Here is a 25,436-nt window from a genome sequence, read left to right as displayed (position 1 = left end):
GAAACAAATCAGCGTGACAGCTCTTGGCCTAGTAAGGAGAGAGAAAGCTTTTTTCCCCAAGAATCTCTAAAATTTCAGAGAGATCAACTAGGATCCAGTCAGAAGACAGAAACCACACTGGCTACTTAAACAGAGAAAATTTAACATAAAGAATTTTTAACTAGAACAGTAGGAGATAGTTTATTTAAAGTTAACCCCCTTTTTAAAAATAGAAGTTACTAAACAAAATAAAAAAGGGACTCTAAGGGGTCCAGGAATAGCAGGTATAAAACAGCAGCTACTAACTTGAAAGGATGCGTGAACAACAAAGGACTAAAGATGAAAGGAGCCCCCCACTCCTTCAAGATGACAGTCATGCCTCTTAGAAAGGGATATGGCTTGCACAGGAACCAAAAACCCGCTAGTAGTCAACTAACTGGGCATGGGGCACCATCCAGGACCAGTCTATAGAAACAGCTTGCCATTGTGGGAGGGTGTGGACAGGCTGCTGGCCTATTGAAGCAATCAACTGTCGCCAGAGGTCATGGGTGTGTGCTGATGGGAGGGAGATCATGGCCTGAGGGCAGACCTGGAATCCCCCTGTGCAGCTTCGAGGTTACCACACTAAGTAATCCTATATAATAAAGAGGTAATATGCAAACTGACCATCACTCCAACACACAAGATGGCCGCCCCCATGTGGTCAAAGATGGCCACCCCCATGTGGACACAAGATGGCCTGCAAGGGAGGGCAGTTGTGGGCAACCAGGCCTTCAGGGGAGGGCAGTTAGAAGTGACCAGGCCTGCAGGGGAGGACACTTAGGGGTGATCAGGACAGTAGGGGAGGGAAGTTAGGGGCAATCGGGCAGGCAAGGGAGGGCAGTTGTGGGCAATCAGGCCTGCAGGGGAGGACAGTTGGGAGTGACCAGGCTGGCAAGGGAGGGCAGTTGGGAGTGACCAGGACTGCAGGGGAGGGCAGTTGGGAGTGACCAGGCCTGCAGGGGAGGGCAGTTGGGAGCTCCAGGCCAGCAGGGGAGGGCAGTTAGGGGCAATTGGGCTGGCAGGGGAGCAGCTAGGCATCAATCAGGCTGGCAGGGGAGTGGTTAGGGGTGATCACGCTGGCAGGCAGAAGCGATTAGGGCAATCAGGCAGGTGAGCAGTTGGGAGCCAGCAGTCCTGGATTGTGAGAGGGAAGTCAACTGCCCATTGGAATCAGGCCTAAATGGGCAGTCAGACATCCCTCCAGGGATCCCAGATTGGAGAGGGTGCAGGTTGGGTTGAGGCACATGCCCCTCCCCCCGTCCCCTGTGCATGAATTTCAAACACTGGGCCTCTAGTCCTATATAATAAAAGGGTAATATGCAAATTGACCCTAACAGTGGAACTACCAGGAATGACTGGTCACTATGATGCACACTGAACTGCCCCCTGGTAGTCAGTGAGCTCCCACAGGGGCGCTCCACTCAGCCACAAACTAAGCTGACGGCTGTGAGCACAGAGGCGGTGGCAGGAGCCTCTCCCACCTCCTCAGCAGCACTAAGGATGTCCGACTGATAGCTTAGGGGAGCAGGCCTAAGACATCAGTCAGACATCCCCCAAGGGCTCCCAGCTGTCAGAGGGATGTCTGACTGTCATCTTAAGCCTAATCCCCCAGTGAGTGGGCCTAAGCTGGCAGGTGGACATACCCCGAGGGGTTCCAGACTGTGAGAGGATGCAGGCCGGGCTGAGGGACCCCCTCCCCCGAGTGCACAAATTTTCACACACCGAGCCTCTAGTAATAATAATGAAGAACCAGAGCCTGGAAGGAAAATATCTTCCTGCTGATATTGCCCTGCAGAGTCACACCATCGCCCTCTACTGATAAAGTTTAACATCCCACTGGCAGGAAAAAGAAATGTTTATGGAGGCCCAGCTCCAAGATCACAAAGCAAGGTAAAGAAGGGTGGGATTTGGAGCTGAGGGGCACTAGGGTAGGTTCCATCCTGCTTGGCTCACATGCCGAGTCCTGAACCAATCACTGTGACCAGGGGAAGAAGGATCTGCTTAGCTATGCCAGGCCAGGGCCATGTGCTCATGCCTGTGCTGTGGTCAAGTAAACCGCAGGGGGAGCAGCCCCACTCCTACACTTGAAATGGCTTTTGCATAAAAAAGGTGGATTCTTTAACCAGGAGAAAGGAAAGAGTGCCTGGCAAAGAAAAATAATAGATAGCATTTGCATGCTTTATATTGACCTTGAAATGTCCCATTTCACTTGTGGGTATTAGTGTAGGAAAGGAAAAATTAAGGCCTTTCTTTAACACTAATAACTCTATTTTCATCCATTTGAGAGACATTTATTAAGCACCTATTATGAGAGGACCTCATCCTTCCTAATCTTCAACTACTGGCATCTTTGTGGACCCATCAGAATTGAAGGGTCTAAAATGTGCAATTTGAAAAACATAATACCTACCTCATAGGATTGTGGGGAGGATTAAGTGAGCTAACATCTGCCTGGCTCATTGTAAGTACATACGACTGGTAGCATTTATTATGAATTGGCTACTATCGGTTAGATATCAAGTTATGATTTTCTCAGCGTTAACTAATTTGCAATCCCCTTATCTCCAAAATAAGAAAACGGTTTGCTTGAAAATATCTGCCTAGCTGCTATATATATTTTAGCATGGACAAAAGAAGCCACTGTAGAAATAAACCTTTTTACCTTATCCCATTAAAGTAGCCTCTTAATGAACATACATCGTGTATTCCATGGACCAAATAGAAAAAAACAAAAATGTGTTCTCAGTATTATTCTGTAGCATACAGAAGAAAATACAAACTTTTTCTTTATAACCTGTCTTTAAATGTTTATAAAATTGTATAAAAAGACAAGGTCTCCCCTGAAAACGGATTGGTATATATATTTTGTCAAAAGAATTATATTTTCATAGGGTACTTTTTGAATTTCTTTTCCATTTTTGCTTTTAAAAGGAAACTGCCTCTGCAAGTCCAGAGTTTGTAAATGGTGTTAGAACATTTGGAAAGGAGAGCTGCACTCCCTCCCTCCCTGGCTGACCCAGAGCAACCCTTTCTTAATGAGGACTCTGGCACCGACCATGAACCACTGAAGCCTCCTGACCATGACACAGTCTGCACTGTTGGTGATACATTGAAGCCTAAGATATCAAGTATCTCAGCAAGTCCTCCTCGTTGAGTGTTGCAATGTCAGGGAGGAGCGATCACAAAAAGAAGGGGAGGCTGTATTCTCTAACAACTCTGACAACAGTCAGACTTATGGGACTATCTGGAGTGTCCAAAACCAGAAGAAAACAGATGGAAGCATGAAAGAACACCTTACAAAGTACATCCACTTGTAATTTATCCTACATCATCACCCACACACACATTTACACACACTGTCTTAGTCGGTGCTATAACAGTGTACCATGGACTGGGTCGCTTAAACAACAAGTATTTATTTCTCACGCTTCTGGAAGCTGAGAAGTCCAAGACCTGGGCACCAGCAGATTCCGTGTCTGGTGAAAACTGCCTCCTGGTTCCTTCACTGTCCTCACATGGAGGACCCTCTCTGGGGGCTTTATAAGGGCACTAATCCCTTTCATGAGGGCTCCACTCTCATGACCTAGTTACCTCTCAAAGGCCCCATATTCTAATGCACTACATTGGGGGGCAGAATTTCAACATATGAATTTGAGAGCACACATACCTTCAGTTCATTGTACATATTTACACACACACACACACACACACACACACACACTATTCCTAAACTAGAATTACCAAGGAAGCACTGTGATTAAAGAACAAATATTTCTTGGATTAAATAAACTATGACATGATACAGTAACAGAATGTATGTGTGCAATAGAAATTAAATATTTTTATGCCAATACTGTCCTGATTCCTATAATAAAATTTTAAGAAATACAACATAGTACTACCTTTTATCCATCTGTTATATAATCACACATCAAATGGCATCAAGTTCAGGACTTTATTAATAAAAAACATTTAGTTACAATAATACTTTCCTACTAAAGCAGTGGTTCTCGACCTTCCTAATGCCGCGACCCTTTAATACAGTTCCTCATGTTGTGGTTACCCCCAATTTCATTGTTACAAATTGAACATAATTAAAGCATAGTGATTAATCACAAAAAAACAATATGTAATTATATATGTGTTTTCTGATGGTCTTAGGCGACCCCTGTGAAAGGGTCGTTCGACCCCCAAAGGGGTCACGACACACAGGTTGAGAACCATTGTAAAGGAAAAAGCAATTGCCCTAACCGGTTTGGCTCAGTGGATAGAGCGTCAGCCTGTGGACTCAAGGGTCCCAGGTTCGATTATGGTCAAGGGCGTGTACCTTGGTTGTGGGCACATCCCCAGTAGGGAGTGTGCAGGAGGCAGCTGATCCATGTTTCTCTCATCAATATTTCTAACTCTCTATCCTTCTCCCTTTCTCTCTGTAAAAAAATCAATAAAATATATTTTTAAAAATAAAAATCATCATTCTCCCCTTTAAAAAAAAAAAGGAAAAAGCAATAAATGTGGAACAGAAGTGCACTACCTCCATTGTGGAGGTTTAAGAGAGGCTACCCTGTTTCCACAGAATTGTGTTTCCTCAGAGGGGAAATGGGACAATCACAGATCTACCTCCTAGCTTTGTTGGAAGATTAAATTAAACGATGTCTATTTCAAAGGCCAGCACACAGCCCCGCGTTGGTAAGCACTGATAAATAGTATTTTCCCGTGTCTCCTGGAGACCACTGCAGGACATAGTGATGTGAGGCATGCACAACCACAGCCTTTTGCTCAAGCAAAGGGGCTGTGGAATGTGGGTCGGAAAGAAGACAAAGAAGTTGGGCCCAGCCTCTTTTCACAGTATTTGCCACTACCTACTCGTGCACCTACAGAGCAGCCCTGAACAGAGCAGAACTTTGCTTCAACGAACTCTCAAGTAGGCCAACTCTGTAATTCCAGAGGACCGATTAAGTGCCTTAGCCCCGAGCTCTGTGTAAGCCCACCACTCCTATAATTTGCGAATATGCAAAACAGAGAATGAAATGCACACGTTATTATCTGGTTGCTTATAGGACACTTACTCCCAGATTTTTTTTTAAGCAAATAAATAATCCTGTGGTAGCATGAGAACATAAAACTTTTAAAGACTAGGTTGGGAAGTGATTAAAGCTAGATGCCAAAACTGAAAATTAAAAGAAAAATTATCCCTCAGTCTCTGGCATAAAAATTAGTAAAAATAAAATGGATATGGACTATTTTTTAGACTTAGAAATTATAGTCCATTCCCTAGTTGTGGGTCTGTTAGAATTCAGGCTTCGGTTCCTCAGTTAACACAAAGGTTAATTCATCAATGAGTCTTCTATGCACGGAAGTCTCTCTTCTGAGTACTTTGCCTCCCTGTATGTACACCGGCTGGGCTATGTCTACATAGACACATGCTTCAATACTTTACCCAGGATGGTAGATTTAGCTGGGCCTCATTAGTGAAACAGTAGATATTAAAAATTCCTTCCTTGTGCCCTGGCCAGTGTGGCTCAGTTGGTTGGAGCATCATTTTGTGCACCAGAAGGTCATGGGGTTTTTATTTTATTGTTTAAAGTATTACAAATAGCAATACATATGTCTTCTTTCCTTCACCCCCCACCCTTCCACCCCCTGCCATTGACAGAAGGTCATGGGTTTAATTCCCGGTCAGGGCACATGCCTAAGTTGTGGGTCTGATCCACCTACTCTTTCCCATTTTCATATCCAAAAGCATAGTACTAGTTCTCTGGTCCTCTTGCCCAAATTATTTTAGTAGAGTCCCAGAACCACAGACAGAATAGGAGAATACTGAAGTGGGAAAAGGCTCTGGAAATGATCCTTCAGCTGATCAGAGGCTCAGAAAGCACATGTCTCACCCAGGACTCCACAACTCAGCCTAGCCACAGACATGCCATTTATCTCTCCTTAGAGCAGCCACGGAAGACACCATTGGTTTCCTCCTTACAGTCATTCCCATCCCCTTTTTTCCGAGTTAGAAAATCCCCTTTCCCATGATAGGAGTCAGAATTGACAAATACTTGCTTTTCTGGGCATGGGCAGGTGACCAGGTTACAGCCAGCGAGATGTAAAGGCATCTTTCCATCTGCTGCCTGATTTCTGGTAAACATTTTGCTTCTGGCAAAAAGAGAAATCAAGTAGAGCCACTCCTCACCCCCAGCCTCTTCTTCTGGGCCTTGGAGCTGAACAACAGCCGGCTGAGGACAGAAAGCCAACATCTGCGAATGGAGGCTCAGGAGAATGGAAAGCACTTGAGACCCTCATCTCTGAGCTAACCCTGGGCCACCTTCTTGCAGACCTCTTATTAGGACAGATTGTTTAAAGTCTTCCCTATTCACAACTTTATGTCATGTATTCTGTTATCGGCAACTGAGAGCACCTTGAGTGGACGAGTGTCTTGTTTATTTCTTTACCTTCCTTCCACCTCACTGAGCTCCACAAGAGCAACTAATTGTTCTATTTTTCTTTCCCTATTCCCAGTTCCTAGAAAGGTATTTGTTGAATAAATGAATGCCCCCCCCCCCCCCCCAATCATCACTGGCTCTCTACGTCTACAGAATAAAGTCCAAAGGATTAGCCTGGCATTCCAGGCCCCTCACAATCTGGCCCCAATTCACCTTTCCGGCCTTATCTGCCTTCACACACGCTACAATTTAGGAAAACTGGGCTACTTCCTGTCCTCCCAAACACCCCCTGTGCTGTGCTGGTGCCGGGCTCTGGCTCGCAATGTTCCTTCCACAGAACATGCCCGTGCCCCCACCTCCATACTCCCTTGCATTCTTCAGGCTCCAGCTCTTCTCCCAGAGAACTTTCCAGGTACAAACATCTTTTCTATGTTCTCTTCTCTTTTGGGCCATTTATCACTTTTAAGCATTTCTGATAATTGTGTACTCCTCTCTATTAGATTATAAGCTCTCCTTAAGGAGAGGAAACCACACTCCCAAGAAGCAAATATAATGCTTTTCCCCAGTAAGTACCTAGTAAATTTTTCTTTGTGAGTAGTGAAATAAACCACATTAAAGTGAGCCCATTTCAAAAATCATTTGAACTGAGGAATTGGTGCTAACTTCCTCAAAAAAAAAAAATGCAAAGGTCTAAATGAATTGCAGGAGGGGCAAGAAAGGAGGGAAAGAGACTTGTTGGAAATGTCAGGAGCAAGCACGGGCGCTCTTCCTCTTGCCGATGATAACCAAGTTCTTAAAGGAAGATGATCCCAATCAATAGAGCCAGACAGCTGATCTATATCATAGAATCAAGCTGAGGTAGTGGGCTTCCTCTGCAGAGTCATGAGAAAGGGGCAAAGGCTGCTACACAAGAATAACCAGGGACTCCACAAGTCTCTCTGCCGCGGCGGCTCATAAATGTGTTCCCCATCAGCAAACCACGGAAGAGCTCCAGAGAGCAGCCTGCTCGAGCCTGGACGCTGAGGAGTGGCGGTGGGGCCAGTGCTGCTGCTGTATTTTGGCTGCTGCTGCTCGTGCTGCCGCCACTGAGCAGATACCGCAGCGCAGCGAGGGGTCTGACGGCGCTGAGTGCTCTGGGAGCCTGGGTCTGGCTGGGAAGGAGATGTGAAGAGAGTGAGCGCTGGGAGGTGGGCAGGGCTCACTGAGGAGCTGCAAACCAAAACCAGGAATCTAAGCAGCAAAAGGAGAGAAGGGGTGAGTTTGAGCCAAGATATCAGGCCAAGTGGAACTGGAGGAAATGTCATCATTGGTGAAGGAGGACTTGGAGAAGAAACTGTTTAAGCCACTCTCGCAGAATCTGTACGAGTTTATCCAAATAGAGCTCTCGGTCCAGGACAGGTATTACCTCTGTGTGTCAGGTAATATGTTCTCTCTGTTATCATTTTTAGACGTAACTAACCCCAAGATGCTTGAGTGATCGGGGAACATATTTTGTATGTATTTTCCTATAGAATAACAGCACGTGTATCTTTTCGTGATAGAACTTGACTATGCTCAGTTTAAAATTTTGGATTCTACATAATTTTGTAAGTACTAAAATGGGAAATAGAAAAGAATGCTGTATTAAGACTATGTTGGCCAATTGTTCAGAAATGAAAGTGGGTTTGTACTTTTCCTGATTTTATTATTTTGTTTCCAGTCTTTTATGTAATTCACTTGCATGGCATGCAGTTTTACTGTGGAAGAGCTCATTTTTAAAAATGCAAAGGAGAGCTCTCTGTATATTTCAAATATGTTGGAGAATTGTGTTATACAACTCCATTTCCAATGAGTCTGGACAACTAGGGCTCTCTCTTTGCATGCTAGGAAAGAAAAAAGGTCTTGTGTTTTCTTCTGAGGGCTTGTTTTTAATAGAGAATTATCTCTAAAATTTTTTCTCCTCTAGGAAGTATGCTCACAGAAATAATACTTTAATGGTAGAAATTAGCTCATGAAGATGGATCTTTTAGTTCCTCTAAACTATTTAACTAAAATATTTCCCCGTGGTTTTAAAATTCATGAAAATTGTCCAAAGGTAGAAATAGGCCTTGGCACATAAGTATGATTTGCCTAGCCAGTAATTTCTGTGCTGAATTTAGACAGAAATACTTGTGCCATTATTGCATGTAATGCACAGCATTCCTGTTTCCCAATTCATGCCTCTTAATACCTTCCAGGGCCTTATGAGGAAAGAGCTTAGAAACTCTAAGTGTTCACAGTGAACTTCCCTTTATAAGGCACACACCTCAGCATTTTCAGAAAACAACTTGTTATCATTCCCTTCCAGGTAATTGGCTTAGAAGAACTTTCTAATGGTATCAAGAGAGAGTACTCTAAGGGAAGTAAAACATCTTTTTTAAAGTGTTAAGAGTTCTTTAAAATTCTATTAATCCTAGTAAGTATAATATTCACTCAATAATAAAAAGTGTGATATGTATATACATCTAACACTTTACCAAGCATATTTTGCTATATACAAGTACAAAACGTGGGGATTTTTCATTATAGCAAGGTAAAAAGCTTAACAGGCCCAGGAAAAGAATTCAAAGTGCAGAAAGAAGTCAAATGGTACAATTTTAGAAACTGTATTGTATCCTAACCATCAAATGGCAAATTATTTGGACTTAATATGTTAGAGAATATGCTTGTTCCAACATTAACATTTAATAATTTTATACCTATTGAGATCTTACTTTATAAAGCTAATTACCCATCAGGTAACATTGGTATGCAGTATTTTTAAAGAAAAACTTTAAAAAATAATTGCAATAATGTATATACCTACTTTCTCAAACATATCTTTGTGTTGTTGTTGTTATTTTTAAATGTTTTATTGCTTAAAGTATTACAAAGAGTATTACATATGTCTCCTTTTTTTCCCCGCCCTTGACAATCCCCTGGCCTCCCCTACCCACCAGTGTCTTATGTCCATTGGTTATGCTTATATGCATGCATACAAGTCCTTCGGTTATCAAACATATCTTAATGCCTCTTTCCAACTATATAATTAAATAAACTTCTTCTGTCTAAGAGAAAAAAAGTCTCCTAACATTAAATTTTTGGATATGGATGTGATTTTCCCTGCCCCTCCCAGCATCCTTGAATTCTGAGAAAGACATTATGGGCTGGGGTCACTTGCTTCCTTTTTTCATAAATGATATGAATCTTTTAAGTAGGATTGGAAGGTCAAGGAGTTGGCATTATTAACATGTGTGAAGGCAACCCCTTTAAGGTTCAATTTCCTCATCTGGAAAATGACCAAATGAAGTAGGTGATGCCTGTCTTTAGTAAAATTCAATGATTCTGTCCTGTAAGAAGCAAGGAAAAACAAGGTCCTCTCAGATATGAGGAAAAGAAGACAATATTGTGATATTTCAGAGAAAAGTTAAGATTATAAATCATATTAGTTCACTAACCTTTCACAACTCTGGTCTACATCACATCCATCAATTTGAAAGCACTTTCCCCAAATGTAACATCAACATCTCTTTATGACCATTTCAAATACATTTAGACAGAACAGTAATTTAAGGCAAAAATCAATGCGATGCTTGACAGTCCTAAATCTTTGACCATGCTTTACTCAGAAAATTTCTATTGATGTGAATCAAACAGGTCAGGTCACAATTGTTGAGGCAAGTAACTCCAGACATGGAAATGCTGGTCACCTCCAGGGAGTAGAGAGATGCATACTTGTGATTTTCTTTTATGTCCTACAATCCAGCAGTTCTAAATTTTTAAGAATTGCACATCTGGACTAGCCAAATCCTATCATGTAATTTTCAAAATTTAAAGAAGATATGTTTAAATAAGTTAAATAGTCTGTTTACCTGATCGGAGTCTATCACTTGTAGGGGTCTCGCAACCAGATGAGTGTGATTGGCTGTTATTTTGATACATGACCTGGTTGATGTAAAAAAGCAGATATCATATGTTCAATCGCCCTCTCTGTACTTTGCTAGGATTTACATTGCGGATTTCTTGGCATCTTAGTACCTTCCCACCTTAGGGTTTGCATGGTTATTTATCCTTGAAATTAGCTTCCCCCAATTTAGAACATCATTTCCCCTGGCAGTTAAAAGCAGCATCTTATGAAGGAGGTAGGAGTTCTATTATGTGTGGGCACTCAGAAGGGTAAATCATTTATGCAAAGATGAGAATACAAATGAATCAAAGAAATTCTGACGGATTTGAAATAGCATATAAAACATTAACCATAATTAAATGGAAAGTAGCAGGGCATGCTGCAATGAACCTTGGAAGGCTTGGAATCAGACAGAACTGGTGTGAAACCGGACTCTGCTTTGCCTACCTGCCAGCTGTGAAATTTGGGGCAAAATAATTAACCTCTCTGGCCTCAGTATTGACATCTCTGAAATGGAAATAATAACACTTACATCACATGTAGCACTCTCTTATTAAGTCCTAAGTAGGAAAAAACAAACATGATAAATTATTTTCCAAATAAATAAACTAAAAGGTTGGGTTATATGTTTTAAATATATAGAAAAAATCTATTTACTGTGAAAACATATGCTGAAATATATATATATATATATATATATATATACTGTAGATAAATATTTATAATAAAAATAAAATATACTGCAAACATATATAAGTACATATATTTAATATATAATGAAGAAATTATAAATTGAATTATATATAAATTATTTATATATTTTATAAATAAAATTATATCCATAAATAAAATTATGAAAATAGTATGCATAAATTCCCCACACATATTACATTTTGATGCCAGAATAGGACTACTTCTCTGGGAACCAGAGAATCTAACAATTTTGTCAAATCATCTATTATATGCTAATTAGACTGGACATCCTTCTGGACAACCTTCTGGACGAAGCTAGGGCTACAAGGGAAGCCCAGGTCCCGGGTGCCAGAGGGAAGCCAGTGCTGGCAGCTGGGGGAAGGAAGGCCTACTCTTGCACGAATTTCGTGCATCAGGCCTCCAGTTTACAATAAGAATAGTACAATAAGGGTATTTTTAAAAGAATAAGTTAGGAAGAAAAAGAAACAAAATACTAGAGACTGGTTGTCTCATAGAAACAGTATTTCTCTCAGTCTGCAGGCAGGAAAGCCCAAGATCATGGCATTGGCAGATTCCCTGTCTGGTGAGGCCTCACTTCCTATAGACAGTCAGTCATCCTCTTCCTGTAGCCTTGCATGATCTCACATCTTCTTATAAGTGCACTAATGCCATTTAAGAGGGTGTTGCCCTCATGACTTACTCACCTTCCAAAGGCCTCACCTCCTAACACTATCACCTTGGGGTTTGGGATGTCAGCATATGAATTTGGCGACAGGGGACACACACATTCAATCTGTAGTACCCGGTGTAGTCCCAAAATTGATTTTTTAAAATATTTCTAGAAAAAATATTATGTGAAAATTACTTTTTTGATGAAATCAATAATAGCATCCTCAATGACCCTAAGACATCATCAATACATTGAAACATTTTCAATGAAGCTGCTTGTCTTTGATAACTCATGGTAGCTTTTCCCTATTATTTAATTTCAATGATGGAAGCAATTATATAACACTAGGGTTGTAAAATAAGTCGTTTGTTTATTTAAAGTGCTGCTGTGCCGCTTCCGCATGAGTTACTTTTCCCTCTATTCTGACGAATTCCATTTGTTCAGTTGGCCTATCTTCTTTCCATTTAGCTTCATAAATAACAGTGACTATTTTAACAGGAAAATAGAGGCAGTTATTAATGATAATGTTTATTTTGAAATTAAAAATGAAAATATATGGCGGACATAATTTAAAATTATAATTCTGAAAATGCTAACTAAAATATTAAAACTGGAGCAGGTTCATTCTGAATTTCCCTCAGTCTATAGATATTACTCACTAAATAATAATTATTCAGTGCCACCTCTGATGTTCCTGAAACCAACTCTCTAGCATTTTGACTATATAAACACGTTTCTGTTTTAAGACAGTGTGATAAGTTTCCACTTTCCCACTCCATTAATGTGGATATGGCCATTTAATTCTGGCTGGCAGCACAGCTCAAGTGTGGGAATTAGGGGTTGGGTCCTGTCCAGCTTGCGTAGACTTCTTTGACTCTTGGCTAAGGACAATCTGGGAGCCTTGTTGGCTCCAGAGGAGGATATTTTGCCAAATCAAGGAGGCTGGACTGTCTCTGTGCTGCATCATTGTACCAAAAGCTTAACACTTAAAGCACCTTCTAATTTTCTTAGTTTGGGGTTAGTGGGACAGTGACCATTAAGTGTAAGAACACTTGTTAACTGGTAGATCCTACCTTCTTAACTTCTCTTTCTCCATTCTCTCCCTCCAACCAATCCTTTATAGAATTGCCAAAAAAAGGAAAAAAAAAAACCAAAACTTTCTAAAATCTAAAGCTCTTCCTATCTATTCACTTAAAATCTTTTCGTGACAACCCTTCCCCTAAATCCCCACAAACACATCGCTTTCAGGATAACATTTGAACGCCTCCACCTAGCATTCTGGACTAACTCGCTCCTTCCTATCCTCCGTCATAGCACCTAGTCACCCTCACACTTCAATCCAGCAGTACCAAATACCTGTAACTACTAAAAAGTGTCAAGTGTTTCATTCTTTTGTATACATGCTGTTCCAGAACGTCCTTTTCCCTTTCGTCGTTGTAACTCCCCCTGCCCTTTGCAACTCAGATGACCTCCTTCAAGAAGCTCTCCCCGATCACCAGAGGGATGAAGATGACCCTTCTCCCGTCCTTGCCTCACTCCCAGCACTGTGATCATGTGTTTTATTTTTTTTAAACATAATTTTTCTTTTTATTTTGAAATAATCCCAAACTTACTGAAGAGTTACAATGATAATAGTTGTACAAATAACTTTCTTCTTGAAACAGTTGAGAGTAAATTGCCAACATGATGCCCCAGTGCCCACACTAAAACTTTAGTATGTTATTGCAATAACAGGCAAGGGCACTCTCCTACATCAGCAATTTCCAACCTTTTTCTTCTCATGGCACACATAAACTAATTACTAAAATTCAGTGGCACACCAAAAAACAGATTATATTTTTTTGACCCTGCACACACAAAAAAAGGTATAATTTTGATTCATTCACATTGAATGGCTATTGTTGTGATGGCTGTTGTCCTTTTTTTTACTTGACAATCTAAAAGAAAAGAGGTCAATGTCCCTGATTAAATAGTCAGGTATTATATGTTTTAAAAATTCCTATGACACACCAGTTGAAAATCACTGTCCTACACAATCACAATACAACCATCACAATCAGGAAATTAACACTGACCCATTACTATCAACTAATCCACTGGCCCGATTCAAGTTTTAAAAAAAATTTTATATTAGTTTCAGGTGTACAGGATAGTGGTTAGACATTTATGCAATTTACAAAGTTATGAGATCATGTATTTTTTTCATGAAGCCCCCACTCCCTGTAATCTCAGGAATCGTGCCTTATGGGAATTCATTATTTTAGTGTTTAGCACAGGGCTTTATTCAAAAAGGCATTCAAACATTTATCAAATTAATGAATCAGTGGGTCTATGATCAATTAGCTGGTTATTATAACATGTAGGTGAGGCAGTGGAATTTTCTTCAAATTACATTTTCATACAGTGTCCTGTTATGTCCCTCCATCCCCACCCTCTCCCACGCCCTAAGTAGTGAGTGAGACAGCAGGCAGAACAAGAATATTGTCCTTTGGTTCTGAGATAGAGCCTTTGTCTGGTCAGACACAACTGCCTTGTTTGTCTCGAAAGAGACCTTTTGTAGGGCTGGAGACATGTACATGGGCAGGAACCCACCATCTTTTGCACACAGTTTCAGAATTCTGAGGTATTTCTTAACTCCTGGTTAAGATCTTCTGTTCTAGCTCTCCTCTAGGACATGGCCTTCCATCACTGCTTTTGTCTCTTGAATATGCAATCCCTCCTCTTTCAAACTCTTGGGACATGGTATCTAAATCACAACCTTTAGTCTCTTCTTATTTCTTTTTTGACTCTACTCTAGCTGTCTTCTGCCTTCGCTGTTCCAGAGAAACTGCCCTTAGGGAGGAAATCAATGATGCTCCAGATGCAGTGCCTGGACTGAACTCTGGCTTTGCCCAACTTTACCTAACAAAGTGACTTCACAGGATTATCTCCAAATCTTTGAAATTCCCAATCTCTCAATTTCCATAGCATTGCACTGTTAGGCTTGTCCCTTTCCCCTGGCTCCTTCTTAGACTACTCTGCTGGCATGTTTTTCTTCTCCACTCTGTCTCGCCTCTTTCCTCTGCTCTTTTTCCTACACACCTAGTCTTGCAAACCTGTCCACACCGAAAAAATCTCAAGTCCGTATCTCCATTCTTAAATTATAAACTTCCATCTCCTTCTCTTCTGAAGTAGATGGCTATTCCACTCAACCAGTTCACTTCCATACCTTCCTGTTTTGATTTCCATTAATTGTCATCAATGCCTCTTTTGAGATCTTACCTGGATTTACCACTTCTATTTCCATAGCCCACATCCTATGCCTATGTTACAATAGTCTCTTAAAAGAAACAAAATGAAACACTTGAACAATTACTATAAACCAGGTACTACCCTAAGTCATTTGCATACTTGATCCTTTATCTTTATACCTTACTAGAGGCCCGGTGCACAAATTCATGCACTTGTGGGGTTCAATCGGCCTGCTCTAATGGGGGCTGATCAGGGGCAGGGCTGGCCAGGGCGAGGGGCTGCAGTTGTTCTGGCCATTCCGGTCGTTCTGCCATTCAGTCACTGGGCTTTTATTATATAGGATGGGTTTCTAATGTCTACTTTCTACCTAAGAAAACTGAGCTTTAATCTTTCTAGAGATTAAGTAATTTACTCAGACCACACTGTAAGAAGTGATGTCATGATCTGCATCCAGAATGTCTAATGTCAGAGTCCATTAAATTGCACTGCCTCTTCCAGGGACCTCTAGTTCCACTCTCTTTTCTTCTTTATTGTATCCTGTGTATCACTGCTCCCAGCAAACTGCTCCTTTAACAGGACACCATTGTATTAGTCTCCTGCTCAACTTTCACTGAACACCTGACATAGCTTCCTCTTCTTAGATTTGTCAACCTTCTCAGACTCATCTCTCCGGGGGACTAAGCCCCATCATCAACTTTAAGCTCAACTGGTTGCCTTAGCAGCAGTACACCTGCACCTTCAGAGGACAATTACTCCTTCGCCAGCCCCAGTTCTGGAGCCCTCACTATCCAGGCCAGCCACCCATCCCTCCTCCCAGAGCAGGAGTCAGACACCACAAGTCTACAGTGGTTCCTGTCACTTTTCTGATCTGGACTCCTTCAAAACATTACACAACCTTCCTAACCTAGCTAATCTGATTGCCCACCACAACCTCATATCAGCCAATCTATATTGTTCACTTTCTCTAACTCTGCCTGGTACAGTTCCATTTCTATTTTCCATTCATTTCCTCCTGCTACCTTCACCTAGAAATGCCTTCAGTATCATCCCCACCTTTCCAAACTGAACTAATTTTCAAGCTCTAACTCAAATGGTATTTATTTCATAATGCCTACCTTAACTATTCCAAGTCTCTCCCTTCTCAGAACTCCTATTAAGCACACAGTCTGCTCCACATCACTTACCTATCACTATGATTATATTATAATATAATGTCTGGTACATTCTCAACTAGGAGGGCATGCCAAAGTAGAACTTTCTAGAACCAAAAGAGTCTTCCCTAAAGGCAGATCCGGTTTCACTCTTAGAAGACAAAGCCAGCTTACAATGTTCTAACTGATGTCATCCATCTTGAAAGAAAGTTTAAGATATTTGATTTTGCCAGCTCTATACACCTTTATAATATATATAATTTATGTAACTCATGTTTGTTAGTTTTGTCTCCCCAACAAAACCATAAATTTCTAGAGGACAGAGGCCATGTCTCATACTACCCTCTGTGGCATCTATAATAGTTGTATCCAATAAATACTCCTTTATTAACTCAATAATTTTCAATTCAGGATTGCTAACATTAAATGTGGATTCTTCTGATGTATTCTCGTGAGACCAAAGACAATGATTCTAAGGCCAGGAAATTATTTCCTAATTTTGTTCACATAAAATTAGCAATGGTTTTGCCACACTTTTCAAAGCATAGTACTGAAACTTTTGGTCTCAGTGACACATTTTGAATACTAGAATTTTAGGGATGCACTACAGAGGATTAAAAATCTCAACTAGGTCTACAGTAGCTGTGATGCAAGCATTTCTATATAAAAAAAATTCACAGCAACTTTGGCCCTGGCTAGGTAGCTCAGTTGGTTACAGTGTGGTCCCCATATGATAAAGTTGCGGGTTTCATCCCCAATCAGGGCACATACAAGAATCAACCAATGAATGCATAAATAAGTAGAACAACAAATCAATGCCTCTCTCTCTCTCTCTCTTCCTCCCTCCCCTTCTCTCTCTCTAAAATCAATAAATTTTTTAAAAATCTCACAGTGACTTTAAAAGAAAGCATACACAGTAGTACTTGCATGGTCACTCTTTAACACTGTGTTGCTATGTGAGCAGAGCTGTTTACTTTCCTGACTTCACTTACTTTTATTGTCATAAATTAAAATTCCAACTTGTTCTGGTAAATACTTTGGCACTGACCATAAGCCAACGCTAAGCCTCTTGTTTCCTGCCCTGAGTTGAACCCCATTCCCCAACACAAAACTCATAGTTGAAAGCACACAGCTCAGTGCTCTATATGACAGATATTATTGTGCAGTATGTGACCACAATTGTAGCAAAAATAAAGTTAACACATAGGGCAAATCTGGGGGCATGGTTGTGAAGGTTCAGATACATCAGGGTTCATAAATGGGGTACAGATACAAGGTAGGTTCAAGCTCATAGTAAGAAAAAGGGATACATAAATATTGAAAAGTAAGATGATGAATAACTTATCTTCTAAGAGTTTATGTAAACTAAGTGTTTTTCTGTCCCACAGTGACCAAAAATGAAGAAGTAAAAATAATTATGGTGAAACACTACAGAATAGGTTTAGATGAAAAATATGAAGTAACAAAAAAGTGGTCTTTGAATGATCTGCAGATGATTGATGGAAAAGAAGCAGATACTGTAAGTGTTACACTCTATAAGGGAGATGTGGGATCGATAAGATGGAGATCTTTATGTTCAATATCCTACTTCACATATTCTTGGCATGCAATTAAGTGTTAAGATGGCATATTGTTCTGAAGTCGTAAAGTGTAATCTACTGGGATGATGTAGTGGGAGCTTTTTGTTTTGTTTTTATGAGTTTAAATTTGAATTTTGTCTATTAAATTTAAAAGCATCTTTCCCAAGGGCTTCTTAACAGGTTAAACACAATCCATCAATTCAGAAACTTTAAATATATGGTGCTTCCACCACCACTCTCTCTCTCTCTTCCTCAACTTCCATCGTAAGTCTGGGGGATTCCTTCCCTCACCTTCTTCAAACTTTCTGTCAGTTAGCCACTTGATCCTCCAGAAGGATCAATACTTCTTGGAAATCCTACTACCTACACATTGAAAGGCGGGGGAGAGTCTGTATACTACAATCTCTCCACTTGACCTTGCAACAAGTGGTTTTCTAGTCTCCTTGTACTCTTCTGCTGATGGAGAACTCATTACCACACGAGGAAGTCCATTCTATTTCTGAATTGCCATGCTTTAATTTTAAATTTCCTATTTATGTTTAATCAAAATCTCTACCCATCAGTTCTAGTTTTGGAGCAATTCAGAACAAATCCAATCCTCCTTTCATATAGCAGCCTTTCCAATACTTGAGGCTGATTATAATGTTCCCTCAAATTTTCTCCTTTCTAGGTTAAATGCACCCCATTTCATCCTTTAAATAACTTTCACATGAAGATCACATACGCCAATATGACAGGACAATATAAACACTCAGAGGTAATAGCATTAGTGTTACTTGTTTCCATGACATTGCTTCAACACCCTTCACTACACTATTCTCTCTCTTTTGAAATGCTTCTGTTTTTCCAGAATTAAAGGCAATACTTTAGACATAGGGTGACTAGTTTATATTTTTTTTGACATGGATTCCTTATTTCTATTAAATACTTATTTGAAACCTCAGGTCTTTAGTGCATGAATTGCCATTTAACCTGGCCTGCCATACCCTCTACTTACATAGAATAAAATCTAAATGAAGGTCCTTGGTGATCTGACTTCTTTCTCTCTGGTCATCCTATCTTAAACTTTATAATCCATTGTGCTTCACTACTGACTCTTGAGGCTTAGAATGCCCAATCACCTCTCTCTCTTACCCCTTTCCCAGATTCATTGGGTAAAGTCCTACTCACGTCTCCCCCATTGAATTGTGGATATACTGGTAAGTGTGTTATAGCCATAATCCGACAAACTGCAATTGTTGGCTTTTTCTGTCTCTTCTCTGGATGGAAAGCTTCCAGAAAACTGGGACCATGACTTTTCATCTTTTACTATAGCCTTCAACCAGTAACTGTGCTATTGTTGGATGAATTAGAATTTAAACTCATCTATTCCTATTCCTAAATGCCATATTCTTAGTCTGGCTTATTCTTCCCACCTATCAAATCTTCTAACATTATAATTTTTAAAATATTCACTGTAATATGATGCAGATTTAATGAGCACAACACTTAGGACTTCATTCAAGTCAATAATAAAAATGATGAAGCAGGCAGGGCTAAGTGCATACTTCTAGGTAATTGATAAGTTATCATTACTACTACTATTACAATGAGTAGTACTGCTACCTGTTACCATTCACACTTAGCAAACTCTTACCAAGTGCCACATAATCATCACAAAACCCACATGAGTTACATTCTTTATTACTCCTGATCTACAGGAGAAAAATGAGACTTAAAGAGATTAATAGACTTGCCAAGGTCATGTTGCTATTAATTAGCAGAGCTAGACTTTACCCAGAAATCTGTTAATTTGCCTTGTTTTGATTGCTTGTTTAACATCTCTACAAATTCAAATACATTCACTCATTCATTGAGAATTTATAGTATACTAGAGGTCCGGTGCATGAAATTTGTGAACGGGGGAGGAGGGCCCCTCAGCTCAGCCTGTACCCTCTCATAATTGGGGACCCCTTGTGGGATGTCCAACTGCTGGTTCAGGTCCAATCCCACAGGGATCAGGATCGGGCCTAAACTGGCAGTCAGACATCCCTCTCGTAATCCGGGACCATTGGCTCCTACTGCTCATCTGCCTGCCTGCCTGATCACCCCTAACCACTTGCCTGCCTGCCTGACCACCCCTAACTGCCCACCTGCCTGCCTGACCACCCCTAACCACTCACCTGCCTGATCACCCCTAACCACACTGCCTGCCTGCCTGATCGCCCCTAACCACCTCTGCCTCAGCCCCGCCACAGTGGCTTCATCTGGAAGGATATCTGGAGTGAAGTCCAGAAGTTCGTTCGGCTGTCCGGTCTAATTAGCATATTATGCTTTTATTATTATAGATATTTGGCCCTGCCAGGCTCTGAGGCTACACATGGCAAATTAGACACACATAAGCCCTTAATTCTGCCTTACTTAATTAATTATTTAGTCTGAATGTGTAAATTGTGTCCTTAAGACCCTTCTGAAATCAATATATGCTATCTGCTATTATCTTGATTTATCACCTAGGCATCTTACTTTTAAAATTTGGCATGTTTAGCATGACTTTTTGGTAAAAGCATGCAGGATTTCATTGTTCCTTTCCTAAGTACTCATACAGCATTTTTCTGACAATACATTATCTTTGATAGTGAAATAGATATATTTTTAAAAGTTGACTATTTCTATTTTACTCTTCATTTTTGGACCTAAAATATTAAATTGCTGGAAGAAAACCTATTAAATCCAAAGAGTAGTCCTTTTAAAGATTTATTTTCTATGGATGAAATAAAAATATCCCAGTTCTGGGAATTTCCACTCTCCTTCCTCTTAGAATTGAATCCTTAGGAGTCAGCATTTACTATATTTTTTTCATTATCAATGATACAGTTTTAAATAGAGCAATTTGAGCCAGAGAATTGTCAGCTTTAAAAAGGATGGAATTAAAATGGAAGTCAATTTATAATGCAAACATCAAAATGTCTGGGGACTTGGAGACTGGCATAGTGCAACAGGAGAGAGAATGATGTAGCAAAAAGTGGGATTGGGTTAACTAAGATCTTGGTTCTTGTCCTGGGACTACCAGTAACTTCATGTGTGACCTAGGCTTCACTTCTCTGGAAACTACCATCCAAGCTACAAACAAGAGATTAGTGAGTGATATGTGAGGTCCCTTTTAGTTCTAAGATTCTGTCAAGAAAGAGAGAGGGAGGGAAGAGGGTAAAAGAAATGAAAGGAGGAAGGGAGGAAGGAAGGGAGGGAGGGAAGGAGGAGAAGAGGGAGGGAGAATGTGTAGAAAGGAGAGAAGGAGAAAGGGTGGAAAGAAGGGAGGGTGGGAGGGAGAGAGGAATCCTATTTTTAAAATTTGGTGTATTTTGCACCAAGGAGTAAAGGAGAAACCTTTCTCCCCTCCAGGAGTCTGTAAGTAGGTTTATCTTCTTTCATCATTACCCATACTCTCAAATTCATTACGGAAGGAAGGAAGGAAGGAAGGAAGGAAGGAAGGAAGGAAGGAAGGAAGGAAGGAAGGAAGAAAGGGAGGAAGGAAGGAAGGAAGGAAGGAAGGAAAGAAAGAAGGAAGGGAAGGGAAGGAGAGAGGGAGGAAGGAACTTGTATTCTATGTGCATGCCTGCTCAGGCTTCAATTTTTAGGCTAAAGGAAAAAATCCTCTCAAAATATCTCAAAAGCATTAAGTATATTTTCTACATGATAAGATAACTGTTTCAATGAATAAATTATAGAAGGTGTGTGATTAGTATTTGGTAATAGAATGGATATGATTTCCTTTTATTGAGATTTTCTGCTGCAATTATGACACCTGGGGAAAATTTTACAAGATGTGACTAGGGGAACACTACACTTAACACCACCCATGTACATTCTTTTTTTAAAATGTTGTTTTTAAATTCTGTTAATGGTATAACGCAAGGTGGTATTAACACCAGCATCACAATCTTACTGGGGACAGATTTAGGAAAGGGAACTATCATTTATTAAGCTCCATACTATGCATGTAAATTTCATATCAGACCTTTCAAAAAGGAGAAGAAAAGTGAAGGTCACAATCACATAAGCACTCTGTCCATGGTTACATCAGAGATTCAAGATGGTAGTTTAACCTCAAAACCCATCTTGTTTTTCCTGCCTCATGCAAGAATTTTCTTGCAGCCCGGCTGGCATGGCTCAGTGGTTGAGCATCGGCCTATGTATGAACCTGGATCTCAAGGTTTGATTCAGAGCACTGATGGGGTTGTGGACTCAATCCTCAGTGTGAGGCATGCAGGAGGCAGCCAATTAATAGTTCTCTCTCATCGTTGATGTTTCTATCGCTCTCCCCCTCCCTTCCTCTCTGAAATCAATAAAAATATATTTTAACAAAAAGAAATTGCAAATACCTAAGTCTTATATAATGTTTACATGGTAACAAATTATTCAGACTCTTGTTTGGTCTCTATCTGCCTCCTTACCAGTTAAAGGGCAATGTTTACCTCCACTTCATTTTTATGGAACTACTTCAGCTCAGTTCAACACATGTTGAGAACCTAGTAGTTGCCATGAACACAAAGATAAATAATTCAAACCTTCCACTCTCAAGGAGAGTTAGGAGTTAGGCAGATAATGAATGTGAAAGCATTTGGTAAACTGAAAAGCACTTTATAAATGTAAGGCATTGTTTTTACTGTTATTAGTAACACTAGCAAGTATTATTTTAACATACAGGACTTAGATTAGATTTGATGTCTGCTTTTTCTCAAAACACCTCCACTAGAAGTATAACAAAAGCCTAGAGCAATCCAAAAAGCCTAGAGGCAGCCTTTAGTAATTTTTTTCTGTTTCAGTCCAATGATTTAATGATCCTTGTTACTAACTTCAAAGGTAGTTCTTTGCTATTGACTTCAAAGTCAGCAAGTTGGTGATCTGTGTGTGGTATGCCACAAGCTAATTAGCCTTCCTGTACTTCACCCTTCTACCTTTGGAATTAGCACAAGGAACCAACCTCCTAGTGGAGAAAAGAAGAAACATTTTCTCCCCTTCAGAAGTCTATAAATGAGTTTATTCTTTTTTCATCCCTATCCATCCTCTCAAATTCACTACCCTGGCAAGAGTTAATAGATAACTACACATTCTGAGACATGTTCTAATTGTATAACTGAAAAAATTATAGACGCTTCATAAATAATCCTTATGATTTTCTTAGAAACAATGTTTGAAGCAGGTTAGGTAGCTTTGGGAAGGCTCATGTGTAGATTTTAGAAATATGTTTGGTACTAATTCTTTATAATCAAGAAGCATATACAAAAGAATATGAGAGAATCTAGTAATTTTCTTGACTATAAACAAAATCATGTCTCTCTTTCTTTTCTAGGACAATCCATTTTTTGATCTGCACTTCAAGAAAGTGTACAGTTTGGAAGCATATAGTTGTGCTTCTAAATATGCCTTTGCTCGAACTGTAAATAAGCTGAATCATGCATATCTTAAGAAGGACTTACAGATCGTGAACTTTGATTCGACTTACATTAATGATGATTCTATTTGGTCCTCCAACAACAAGGATTGCTTGGTTCTTATGAGAATATGCTTTTATGCTTTCAACCTGCTGTGCCTGTCCCTCTGTCCCCTGCCACTCTGAAGATGCATTCCATTTTCTTCCATCCGTATTCTATGAAAATGGTTTCCTAAGTAAATATTGGCAGTCATGATTTTGTTTTTTTCCCTTCATCAGTGACTGTTATTTATATGGAAATAAAGTGATGCTTTGTGAATTGCAGGGAAATGTGTTTCAATGCAATCATTCAACATTTGGGACTTTTGCCCACGTATTCCTTGGAAACTTTAGAAGGGGTCAGATGGCTCTGGCTAAATTATTATTCTACTAAAGAGTATCAAGAAGTATCTTGAAAGGCCTAAATATATGAAAAAACATCCCATGTTCATGGGTAGGAAGATTTGATATTGTCAAGATGTCAGCGCTACCCAAAGTCATCCACAGATTCAATTGCAATCCTTATCAAAATTCCAATGGCTTTTTGTGTGTATGCAGAAATGGAAAAGCCAGTCCTCAAATTCATATGAATTCCAAGGGGCCCCAAATGGCCAAACAATCTCCATTTTCAAAACTTACTGCAAAGCTACAGTAATCAAAACAGTGTGGTACTGGCTTAAGGATAGACATATAGACCAATGGAATAGAGTTGAGAGTTTAGAAATAAACTCATCATTTATGGTCAACTAATTTTTGATAAGGGTGCCAACCTCATTCAAAGGGGAAAGAATAATCCATTCCATGGTGGTTCTGATACAACTAAATATCCACATACAAAAGAATGAAACTGGACCCCTCTCTTACACCATACATAAAAATCAACTAAAGTGGATTAAAGACTTGAATATAAGATCTGAAACTATAAAACTCCTAGATATTGCCTGCAGCAATTATTACTTTGATATTATAATGGTGATTTTCTATTAACATAAATTTTCTACTTTTATTATTTGAGAAAACATCATATATCTAATAAGGGGCTAATTAATAACCAAAATACATAAAGAATTTATGCAAATCAATAGCAAAAAACCCCACACAAAATAATGAACCAACCCAATTAAAAATGGGCAGATGATCCAAATAGATATCTTTCTAAAGAAGACATACAGGTGGCCAACAGGTACATGAAAAGATCCTTGACATCACTAATCATCAGGGAAATGCAAATCAAAATCACAAATATTACCTCACACCTGTTAGAATGGCTATTACCAAAATGACAAAAGATAACAATCATTGGAAAGGGAGAAAAGAAGACTCTTGTGCACTACTGGTGGGAATGTAAATTGGTGCAGCCAGTATGGAAAACATGGAGGTTCCTCAAAAAATTAAATATAGAACTACCATATGACCCAGAAATTCCACTTCTGAGTATATATCTGAAGAAAACATAAATACTAATTTGAAAAGTTGAATGCATCCCATGTTCTTTGCAGCATTATTTAGAATAGCCAAGATATGGAAAGAACCTAAGTGTCCATCAGTGCATAAATGGATAAAGAAATTACAGTGTAGCCTAGCCACTGTGGCTCAGTGGTTGAGCATCAACCTATGAACCAGGAGACTATGGTTCAATTCCCGGTCAGGGCACATGCCCAGGTGGCAGGCTTGATCCCCAGTTGGGGGCGTTCAGGAGGTAGCCGATCAATGATTCTCTCTCATCATTGATGTTTCTCTCTCTCTCTCCCAGTTTCTTCCTCTCTGAAATCAATAAAAATATATTTTTTAAAAAATAAATGATAATGTATATAATATTCCTTTTTACATGCAATTCAATATACATTGAAAAACAAACAATTCAATTATATATACAATGAGATATTATTCAGTCATAAAAAATAATGTAATCTTTTAATTTGAAATAACATAGATGGACCTTGAAAGATAAATATGATCTCTTACATGTGGAATCTAAAACACACACACAGCCACAGAGAACAAGTTGGTGGTTACCAGAGGGTGATGGAGGTAAAAAGAAAAAGTAATCAAAATAAATAATAAAATAAAATAAGATCAGCTCTCTGAGCCAGGCAAAGGGAGGGGAAACAAAGAAGAAAAATGTGTTTAGGTGTATATATTTTGGGTGATTTCCTGCCTTCATTGACTTTCTCAATTATATGACTAGATATCCATTCTAGATAAGACAATTTCTCCTGTTTCTACCTCAAAAAGAGATGGAGAGAATTAAGTGGTAAAGCCAGAGCTAATGCTGGGCACATAGTAAGTGCTGTTTAGAACAT

The 25,436-nt window shown here is 39.7% G+C and overlaps 1 protein-coding gene across 1 annotated transcript; it reads left to right on the top strand.

Moving 5' to 3' along the window:
* Positions 1 to 7,153: 7,153 nt before the first annotated feature.
* Positions 7,154 to 23,418, top strand: EXOC1L (exocyst complex component 1 like). The gene is made up of 3 exons (XM_081097114.1): positions 7,154 to 7,870; positions 17,490 to 17,620; positions 23,014 to 23,418. Exons 1-3 carry the CDS (start codon positions 7,750 to 7,752, stop codon positions 23,278 to 23,280), a joined length of 519 nt encoding a protein of 172 aa, XP_080953240.1. The 5' UTR covers positions 7,154 to 7,749; the 3' UTR covers positions 23,281 to 23,418.
* The last annotated feature ends 2,018 nt before the right edge of the window (positions 23,419 to 25,436 follow it).

The sequence above is a fragment of the Myotis nattereri genome, assembly GCF_964212035.1.
Source record: "Myotis nattereri genome assembly, chromosome: 1".
Lineage (NCBI taxonomy): Eukaryota > Metazoa > Chordata > Mammalia > Chiroptera > Vespertilionidae > Myotis > Myotis nattereri.
Note: the sequence above shows the minus strand (reverse complement) of the source record. Positions and strands in the feature narration are given on the sequence as shown.